At 42.9% G+C, this 11,007-nt stretch overlaps 1 protein-coding gene across 2 annotated transcripts; it reads right to left on the reverse strand.

The window, feature by feature from the left end:
* Positions 1-243: 243 nt before the first annotated feature.
* YAE1 (YAE1 maturation factor of ABCE1) lies at positions 244-8,010 on the reverse strand. 2 transcript variants are annotated; one of them, XM_027821211.3, is made up of 4 exons: positions 7,467-8,010; positions 4,548-4,837; positions 1,729-1,850; positions 244-855 (listed from the first exon to the last, which is right to left on the reverse strand). In XM_027821211.3, exons 2-4 carry the CDS (start codon positions 4,737-4,739, stop codon positions 417-419), a joined length of 753 nt encoding a protein of 250 aa, XP_027677012.2. In that variant the 5' UTR covers positions 4,740-4,837; positions 7,467-8,010; the 3' UTR covers positions 244-416. The 2 variants fall into 2 exon arrangements, with proteins under 2 accessions (XP_027677012.2, XP_007058787.3); XM_007058725.4 differs by having other exon boundaries at positions 7,564-7,867.
* Positions 8,011-11,007: the final 2,997 nt, after the last annotated feature.

The following is an 11,007-nucleotide window of genomic DNA, read 5'->3' on the forward strand; positions in this document are numbered from 1 at the left end:
GACTAAAGAATCATTCAGTTCCTTTTCTGAAAGAGAATATTAAAAAGGGCAAGTTAAATAAATTAAGAGGAAAATGTTAGACTCCCAGACAGAGTAGCAGACACATTAGTGCCCACTACAGCGTTATTAAGACAGCTGTGCATTTGTGTATATGAAGTATTCTCCACCTCTGCAAGTTAAATCTAGGTATGAAAGCAACTTTTTTTTTTTTTTTTTTTGCCAACAACTGAGGTATAACAGATATGATGAGAGCAAGGGTTGTTTTATTAGATTTTAAAGGGAAACATTAGAATCAGATCACTACATTCCCATGAAATTAAATGACTAGTATGACCATCACCCTTTGAGCCACAAATAAAATACAAGCCTGTCAAGTTGGTTCTTAGAATTGGCTTCCATTTGGCACAAGAGAAAAGTTAGCTTTCCAGTTGTTGGACATGCTGTAATATGTCCAGTGACAAGCCTAGCTGCTCTCCTAAGCAGGCGGTCTCTTCTTTAAGCCAAGCGAGGGTTGGCCTTTCAGAATGTGTGTGTTCTTTTGTCCTCCTCCAACTGTCAGACTGCAAGGAGTCAGCCCCACCATTACTCCTGCAAGAGTTTTCACTCAACTCAGACTCATTTTCACAGAGTCTTCCAGTTTCAGTTGCATCAAATTCATTCTCCACTGGAATTGTATGACTAAGGTCCATGTCCTGAACAGAATCCAATAACTCTCCAAGGTGGGGCTGTGGACTGATAGAATTCATATACTTTAGCACACATTTTTCATACTTGCCAACTTCAGCCAGGAGGGTATTTATCTTACTCAGCAAAGCAGAAATTTGTCCATTAAGGTGACACCAAGACAAGAGTGCACTGAAAAGAAAAACAAAACAGGTGGAAATAAAAGTGATTCTGTACACCTTCAGTGAGTTGCATGTTTGCTTGAGGTTGGGTGAAAAGGTGACCAAAGTTAAAAAGTAATTCCATTTTTGTGTGTACATTTCATGCATGTGTGTTTCAGGAGAGTTCAACAGGAAAAGCTGAATATTCAGCCAAAAGTGTAGATTCAGATAACTCACTGAACCACTAAGATCCTGTTAATTTCAAGTGAGGAATGGGAGGAGGGCTAAGAATTACCACACTACATTTTTGGTTCTGAAGAACAATTGTAATAGCAACAGCCACTATCACATAGTAGTGTAGTTCCTACTACACTACTATGTGTAGATGGTTGCATTGGGTTATGTACTCTTGCATCCAAGGGCAGAACTGTGCTCCACAAGGATGCCTCAGCTAACAGAGCCAAGGGTAAGAAATGCTGAGGCAGAGTTCTCAGTGACAGGACCACGGCCCATACCTGAGAAAAATCAGACTGACCTCTAGAATGACTGTTCTGATTAAAATGCAAGACCAACTTTTTTGCTAAAGCCTTCGCAGGTAACGGCATCTTTCTCACGGCCAATTTTCAGTTAGTGCTACCTAAAGAATTATGCCTGGTACTCATAGCATAGCATTTTAGGAATATTTTACAAAATATAATCTGAAGTATGAAGTGACTAAGTAAAATTTTCCAAAGCACCTAGATGACTTGGGAGTCTAAATTCAATTTACTTTCAGTTTTTAAAATGGGATTTTAGCTCCAAAGTCACTTTTGAAAGTATTACCCTAAGTCTTCTCAGCAGTTGACGAACAGTAGATCCAGATTTTCATATAAACACACCACAGTCTCAAAGCTTCAACATTTACCTAAGGATCCCTTTGAGTTGGCCACAGGTCATCATCATCTCAGCACCCTGTTTGTAACCCCGATTGAAACCCTGCTGAAGTGAAAGCTCTTTCCCAGCCTCAACACCATCTCTATAACCTTCCTGTAAGCAAGACGAAAGGTTACTGATGTCAGTAATCCAGCTACAAGCAGAGATTATTTTACAAGAAATTATATACAAGAGCTCAAATCTATACAAACATTCAGGTTCTTGGAATGTGTCTTTCTAATTTGGCTAGATGCATGCAAAACTTGTATACTGTACCGTCCAGCAGAAATGAGAGAATCACAAAACTAGAAGAACAAAAACAAACTTTTCTTGGTGTTTTATAAACATGGTCATTTTGACTCCCTTTTTCAGAACTATATACAGTGAGGTCAAAATAATTGACTGTACTATAAAAATGTTTCTTTTGTCTACACACATAGTAACATGGATTAGAACAGCAATTCTTGTCCTCTTCCATACTGCAACCTCAAGTTTCAACAGCAAAAAAGTTTCAGGACCCCTTTTACCATCTTGCCACAAAAAAGGAATGGCAGTCACCACCCCCAGGCTGAGAAGCTATGAATGAAAATATAGAACTTGCTCTCCGAGATGTACTATTTTCTGCTCAAGGAAATTGGAGATGGTGGAATTTCAACTATGAAAATATCAGATGTGGTAATACAAGGAGCTAGCATCAGGAGTATCTTGAAACAGCAGAATAAAGTTTCCTTGAAGTAGCCAAAATCCAGATGCCTTTTTCAAAGAACAATGCTCTGTCTAGGCCAGTGGTTTTCAACCGTTTTTCATTTGCAGATCCCTAAAAAATTTCAAATGGAGGTGCTGAGCCCTTTGGAAATCTTAGACATAGTCTGCAGACAACCACAGGTTGAAAACTATTGCTCTAGTCCCACAGCAGTACCCTCCCTAATCTATGGCCCCAACCATAGCTTTCCCCCCCACCCGTTATTTTGATCAGATGTTCATCACCCAAGAGTGGAAGTTTAATGTTCCCGGCACCATGACTCATAGTGATGCTATATTTATTAAGAGTTTATCCAATGCCCATTAAAGTAAATGGCATGAGATCAAATCCTAAGAGTCTAATACAATACCAGTTGAAGTTGGAGTTTTGCCCTTCGTCTGACCCTGCAGGATTTTAAGATTTCTTTGTTAAAATGAGCCTTCATAAAAATTAATTTTTCACTGTTATTTTCAGTTCTATAAGAAGACAAATTAGAGGAATTACTATATATTGGTTACTATAGGGCTACAACGAACTGCTGATTTTTAATCTGGACCTGCCATTGATTTAAGTGGTGATTTCCACTATTTAAAAAAATGCTAAGATATGGCTCATACATCTTCATTTGCCTTGTTTAATTATATCACTCATAATTTACAAATACAGATCTCCTATCATGATACACCTGGTCTGAGTCTGGACTTTGTTCTGGTTAAATTCCATCTCTCTCTCTCCAGCCAGACAAACCAGATACCTGATAACACATGGCATTTATAGAATCATAGAACTGGAAGGGACCTCGAGAGGTCATCTAGTCCAGTCCCCTGCACTTGTGTCAGGACTAAATTATCTAGACCACTGGTTCTCAAAGCCGGTCCGCCGCTTGTTCAGGGAAAGCCCCTGGCGGGCCGGACCTGTTTGTTTACCTGTCACATCCGCAGGTTCGGCTGATCGCGGCTTCAGGCCAATGGGGGCTGCGGGAAGTAGCACGGGCCAAGGAAGGTGCTGGCTGCCCTTCCCGCAGCCCCCATTGGCCTGGAGCGGCGAACCGCAGCCAGTGGGAGCAGTGATCGGCTGAACCTGAGGACGTGGCAGGTAAACAAATTGGTCCAGCCCGCCAGGGGCTTTCCCTGAACAAGCGGTGGACCGGCTTTGAGAACCACTGATCTAGACCATTCCTGACAGGTGTTTGTCTAACCTGCTCTTAAAAATCTCCAATGATGGAGATTCCACAACCTCCCTAGGCAATTTAGTCCAGTTCTTAAAGACCCTGGCAGAAAGTTTTTCCTAATGTCCAACCTAAACCTCCCTTGCTGCAATTTAAGCCCATTGCTTCTTGTCCTATCCTCAGAGGTTAAGAAGAACAATTTTTCTTCCTCCTCCTGGTAACAATCTTTTTTCATACTTGAATACATATATGGGCACTTTACATGTTCAATGTACTATGCAAACTCATTAATACTCATAGCACACTTGGGAGATAGAAACATTATTTCCTCATTTTATAGCTGGAGCAAATGTACTCAAGGCCAAAGAGCTGGCCAGTGGCAGAACTGAGATTAGAATTCAGAAGATTCTTCCTGCCAACCTGACCTCCCACTTTTGTCTTTTCAAAGGGAAACTGTGGCCAGGGACCATTTTGCTATCGCTGTGATCTCCATCAATCAGGTGAACAGTTGCATAACTAAATTTGCATATTTTTGCCTCTGATGATCTAACCTCCTATTGAGGTTCAGGAATTTATACAAAGAACACCCATGAGTAGTTGGGGGAGTTACAAACATAAATACAGTATGCACCAACAGCTGATTAGATATACAGAATTTTGGCTACAATTTCTCAATTTGCAGGCACTCTCCCCCTAGAAGAATCTCAAGTGTGTTCTGGTTGGTAACATTTCCTTAATAACTTGCTCAGTTTTTAGTTTCATATGGAACAAATTGATCTACAATAACTTTTAAACAGCCATCCTCCATTTTCCCTTAAATCACTCATGCAGGTATCATTTTATGTATGAAAGAAAATGGCCAAAAGGCTACTAAAAATAAAGTAATGGTTATAAAAATTACTTTGACTCTTTTCTCCATGGTGCTCTTCCATTCTTTCTGCACTAGATGCAGTTCATCAGCATCTTCATCAAACACATCCTCACTGGGCCGGCTGACTGCAGCTTTCACCCACGACATTGTAGTAGTAACAACAAGGATTCCAGTACATGTGGTAAAAGTGTGAGAATCTGAGCAGTTCTTCCTCCCGAGCATCAAGTTAAAATCACAGGCAGCATGTACAAGTTTTGAGGAAAAGTAACTAAAGAACCAGGGATCCTAGAACCTGGATGCACTTTACTATCACAGTACACCTGTAGAGATAAACAAATCAGACTGTCAAAGAAAAGCCACCTTTAAGGTCATAATTTCAGCCATCTCTTAATTTCTTTGTTTCCAATAACAGTAACACACATATAGAGATCAAACTTACCATCCCTATTTTAGCATCTTTTATGCCTCGATTAGCAAGATTTCTTTATATTTTGAGTAAAAGGATTAGCTGTTTCCAGCTGAAGTTTATTAAAGATTAAAAGACTAAGTGGGTTGTTTTAACTTTTGTACTGAATAAAGCACAGAGAGGCTAAAATGACTTGGTTGGATCTGTGCAATCCAGAAAATGCAGCCACTCGAAAATGGCTTAAGAGAATTACAGCAAAGTCTGTTTTATGGACTCCACTTCCAATATGCAGTCTTCATCGTAAGCAACAACTTCCAAAGTTTTTAGTATTATTTTGTTCAATCTTTAGGGAGGGGAGATGCTCTAGTAGTTAAAAGACAAGACAGGGGATCCAAGAATCCTGGCTCCTGTTCAAAGTCACACACATCACCAAACTGAGTCACTTAATGTATTTATGCCTCAGTTTCCCCATCTGGAAAACATGGATAATACACATATTGCCATCTCACAGAATTGTTATCAGGCTTAAGGTATTCATGTCTGTAAAGCACTTTGCAATCACAGAATGGAAGGCACTATGTAAGTACCAAATATTATAGTTTAATTAAACCACTATCACTAAATGACCTGTTTTTATTGGTCCCTTTCACAGCAGTCCCCAAAATTGGAAAAGTTAATAAAAAAGGTGCAGGGGCAGAAGGAAAGAAAGAGAATGTAAACAGGAAGAAAAGAGGTCCAATAGGTCAGAGGTCAATTGACTTGAACTGAAAAGAAAGTCAGAGAGGATCACTGGCTGAAATTTAGAAGACTGCTCCATAGACTGGCCCCCTGGATAACGGGACAACACAAGGAAAGCCTGAGGACAGAAATAGTAATTCCACTCCAATGCCCTATCTATTACGCCACCCTGTTTCTTCTGGGACAAAGCAATAAAGCAGACTGGAGGGACTGATGAGAGATGTGTACAATACAGATATATCTGTCCACTTGCATTCCTCTGTTACTGATAAGAGAGGTGTGGTGGTACACATTTTCATATACAAAAAGAAAAGGAGTACTTGTGGCACCTTAGAGACTAACCAATTTATTTGAGCGTAAGCTTTCGTGAGCTACAGCTCACTTCATCGGATGCATTCAGTGGAAAATACAGTGGGGAGATTTATATACACAGAGAACATGAAACAATGGGTGTTACCATACACACTGTAACCAGAGTGATCACTTAAGGTGAGCTATTACCAGCGGGGGCTTGAGGCGGGGGGGACCTTTTGTAGTGACAATCACGGTGGGCCATTTCCAGCAATTGACAAGAACATCTGAGGAATGGTGGGGGTGGGATAAACACGGGGAAATAGTTTTACTTTGTGTAATGACCCATCCACTTCCTCTCCTGCTGGTAATAGCACATCTTAAGTGATCACTCTCGTTACAGTGTGTATGGTAACACCCATTGTTTCACGTTCTCTATGTGTATAAATCTCCCCACTGTATTTTCCACTGAAGCATCCGATGAAGTGAGCTGTAGCTCACGAAAGCTTACGCTCAAATAAATTGGTTAGTCTCTAAGGTGCCACAAGTACTCCTTTTCTTTTTGCAAATACAGACTAACACGGTGGCTACTCCGAAACCTGTCATTTTCATATACAGGCACCCATGTTATCTTCAATCCGCTCCCGTTCCCAAAAGTCACACTTTTCCCACTCCCTTCCCCTATTATCACAATGCTTTCCTAGTAAACACTTTGAGACAAAGAGCACAATATGCAAGGAGAAAATAGTTTCTGTTGTCCTGTGTGCTTCACTCAATTCCTTTCCCCACACCAGGGCCACAGGAAGAGAGATAAGATGCATTACTAACCCCAAGCATTTAAAAATTATGAATGAGACCTCAAAATAAAATATTCACAACCCAGCTCTCTTAAAAATAATATATTTTGGGTTCACTTTATTTGCCTTTTGATGCTGGAGCCTTTAGAGTTTGCATTTTCAAGTCGTCCCTCCCCCTTCCTCCCCAACCATGCGGATTAGATTTTTTTTTTTAAGTGAAAGCCGAGACCCTTGGCTAACAGCACGATTACAGCCGCTGGGTATCAAGAAATATGGCGTCATAACTAAATACTTGGCATGAGAGTTGGCAATCCTGAGGACCATCATCAAACCAAACCGGTCAAAAATCCCCCCAGACAAAAGTAAATTCCCTCACATGAGATGAAAACAAAGCAAACAAACAAACAAACAAACACTCCCCAGGACAGATATTTTAGTTATGTTTGTATTTCTGGTCTACTTCCCACAAGTTATCCGGGGGGCCATCGTACATTGTGCCACACGCCGGCATTTGTACTTCTGGGGGCTCCTAATTCTGTAGTAGAAGGCGGCTTCCCCCCACCCAGTTTGTGCCTGATCCTTTCACAGAGACAAATTCAACCTCAGTCACACACACACGGGCGGGCAGAGCCTCCTCTTTCAGGCGGGGGAACTGAGATTTCTCTCCCTCCAGCGCCGACTCGCTCAACCTGCTACCCCCGCACAGTCATCCCTTACCAGGAGGGCAGACTCTTCTGCCAGGGCTAGCAACCCCCCTTGCTCGCAGGCCCCGGTGGAGAACAGAGCGCGGCCATTTTGTTTAAGGGCACACTACCTTCACACCCGCTGGAAGCAAAGGGGGGAACAGCAGCCATCTTTGCTAAGGGCGGCCTCACAGCTACCCCCCGCGGCAGAGGATGCAGGGAAACGGGCGGCCATCTTAACAGACCAAGCTTCACACCCACTTGAGGCAAGTGGGGGGGAGGAGAGAGGAGTTGGCGGCCATCTTTAATAAGGGCAAAAATCGTTCCTGGGCAGCCGCAACTCGAAAATCGCGGCCGTGGCGTCGCCTTCTCCTCAGGAGGCGGGGCTGGGGTTGCGCGGGCCCCGGGGCAGCCCCCGGGTTCGACGGCCAGCTTGGCACGCTTGTGCCCGGTGGCCGGGAGCGCCTCAGACCCTTGCGGGGGGGAGGGGAGGTAATCGTGGCAACAGGGATTAAATCCCGGCCAGAGAGGACGCGCCCCGGGGAGCGGAGCTGGGGTATCAGCTGCAGCTCACCTCACCCCCGCCTCTCCCAGTCATGAAACAGACTTAAAAATAATAAGATTTAAAGACAGATAAAGGAGTGACTAAAACATGAGTTCTTTTCCTTTGTCTTTTGAGCCTTAAAGGTGCACGTGGATCACGCTTGCAAATGTGCTCCATTACCAGGAAGTGCAAAATGCAAAAAAAAAAAAAAAGGTTGAGATTCTCATCTAATCACTTGACTCCAGGAGGTGGGTCTCTAAGAAACACCAATATTGTGCTAGGGTTGCCGCCTGTCTGGGTTTTACCTGCACAGTCCACTTTTTGGCTTTTGTGTCTGGGTGCCCAGGTGCCTGGTTTTCAACAGGACACCAAAATCCTGGTTACGGGGTGTGGGGGAAGGCGCCGGACTATTAACCTTTGCTGGCCCCTGCTCAGCTGGAGCTGCCTCCTACCTGCCTCCTACCTTGGGGGGGAGATGGGGCGGGGCCTCAGGAGTCTGGTTACCAGCAATTAGAAAAGTGTCACTCCTACCTGAGATTCATGCTAAAATTCTCAAGAGCTGGCAACACTGCGCGTGACCTGCCTCTGGAAACCAACCTCGTTGCAGTTTTTTTTTGCCATTGCCGTTGCCAGTCCCCAAGGACCACCTGATGCCACAAGTGGATCATGGGGCCAACAGCTTGACTCACAGGGACTGTGTGATGATTCGTGGTGCCCTTGAGCTGTCAATATGGATTGTGTAGTGCCTAGAACCACTATGGAGACAATACTAATGTGTCTGATCTCCGATGTGAACATCATAGAGGGAACTGGGGCTAGAACAGAGTCACTTTATACCCTTAGCTGTGTCTGTGAAATGCATGATGCCACAAAACTATCTAGGAAAATTCACTCTCCAGATCTGCAAAAACAAGACCTCAACATCCCAAAACCAAAAACCAACTAACTCCCCAAGCTCCCATGATCATACTGTGACAATGAGGGTCCAGACACCACAAGGGGAGAACAGGGGATTTGAACACTAAAGAATAAGTAGTTGAATTAACTGATGATATACAATGTTATTGTACTATAAAAGTATATTGAGTCAGGTCTTTTATGAAAGCTTGTAATATTCTGAACTTGATGGTCATTATGAGATATGTCTACAGACCGTGGTAATATATTTATGTATTTGTGTAGATATACAACTCTGCTCATAACTAGTTCTGCAACATTCAGATCCACGTCACACCAGGGCAGTTAGGCAGGGAGGGGCTGCCTCCCCAACCCGAGGCAACTAGCTCCAAGCACCTAGTATTGTACAACCCTGGGAAGGACAAGTGATGGGCCATTAGAGTTAATGGGAAAATGTTGAAACATTCTGGCTAGAATTTCCCCAATCTGAATAACCATGAATCATCATAGTCAGAGAAAGAGAGGGGAAAAAAGGAGAAATCCTTTTAAAAAAGAAGGGGTTTGAACTGAAGACTATCCAGAAACTGAGGCCTGGTGTACACGACACAGGTCGACGTGAGGCAGGTTACATTGACCCAATTATGTCAATGTATGCACTACAGCCTTGTCCCTCAGATGTAAGTGCCCTACTACACCAACATTATAACTCCATCTCCATGAGAGCCATAAGGCTTATGTCTCAGCAGAGCTAGTGGAAAATCACAGGTGACAAGACAGTGCTTGGAGTTACATAGGCGAGTCACATGTCCATGCGTGACTCCACTTAGACAGAGTAGGAAGCCATTACCTGTACCCTAGACAGAACGTTCACAAGACAGTCCATTCAGTGTAGATGGGCATCTTCCATTGTGAGTTAAGTGTCATTTTGATGAGCCACTTAATCTGAATAGTCCCTCCAAGATGTGCTGGCTAATTACCTTGTGGACGTTACCCCAGGAGCAAACATTTGAAATTCAGGTATAGAGCCAATACTCATAACTTCAAATACAAAAATGATACATTTATACAAATAGCAGAATTATATTCAGCGAGTCACAACCTTTCCACAGACACCTTACTTGACAACCTTTGTACAAGATTTGTTGCAAATATATAACAGTGGTTGCAACAATGACCTATATGGTGATATTTTAATCAGATAATGTCACCCAAGGGCACAAAGGATTTTCCAGACAGGATCAGTCCATCAGATTAGATATGCTGCTTCTCATACTGGCTTAAACCATACATGATGCTCTAGATAAGCCACGGCTTCTCATCAACAACTAACTTCCTCCCTTTCACTCATTAATATCCATCTTTCTTTAGTTCATCCAGCCAATTCTACAAAACAGGAGACAAATAGTTAGTTCTGGCTCCTATTTTCAAAAGAAATACAAACAATTCAATTACAATTGTGAGTAAAGGTTACAGGATTAGAGCTCAAGTGAAAGAAGCAGGCAAAGGTTGAGTGTTTTTACACTTGGTATTTGGGCTACTCTGGGGGTTGATGCAGCCCCTGGCATAAATTAGGATAGCCAAGGGCTCCCTATTGTCTGCTTTGCAGTTCAGGACAGCCCAGACTCTCACTACAAAAACTTTTATTGCAATCCTCTATTGCCCCTGGGACATCACTTGTGCTAAGGCTTATGATGGGACCATGGTAGGGCCACTTACAGTGACTCTGTGACTGTACATGTGCTGGGGAAATTCTACTCTAACTGTGATATGTTGTTGTAGCAGTGTATGGGGCTGAGGTAGGGGATGGACGTAAGAGATGGTTGAGTTCAGTGCAGGGACAATGATAGCTAAGGGAAAGAAGAATAGAACCAGATGAGTAAATAAGCCGCTGTTGAGCCGTGTGAAGTGTGGAGAACCTAAAGGTATAATATAATCAACAGTGTTACTGCAAGGGTTTGGGCACACCAGTCCTTCCTAGATGTTTGGTGGTTTGGTGGCTTTCTGTGTATCGTGAGTTTAGAGACAAGAGATGTAGACTCATCAGGCTCTAAAGGCTCTTGAGTAACAGATCATTACTGTTCTAAAGCTGCCAGAAACTAAATGGTGCAATGACCCTAGGCACAATGACTTTAAG

Source organism: Chelonia mydas, chromosome 2 (assembly GCF_015237465.2).
Source record: "Chelonia mydas isolate rCheMyd1 chromosome 2, rCheMyd1.pri.v2, whole genome shotgun sequence".
NCBI classification, from domain to species: domain Eukaryota; kingdom Metazoa; phylum Chordata; order Testudines; family Cheloniidae; genus Chelonia; species Chelonia mydas.

Coding starts and splice junctions, on each gene's coding strand:
- YAE1 (XM_027821211.3), bottom strand. CDS start 4,739: ATGCTCGGGAGGAAGAACTGCTCAGATTCTCACACTTTTACCACATGT. Junction 1,851..4,547: donor CCATGGAGAAAAGAGTCAAA/GTAATTTTTATA, acceptor TCTTGCTTACAG/GAAGGTTATAGAGATGGTGT. Junction 856..1,728: donor CAACTCAAAGGGATCCTTAG/GTAAATGTTGAA, acceptor TTTTCTTTTCAG/TGCACTCTTGTCTTGGTGTC.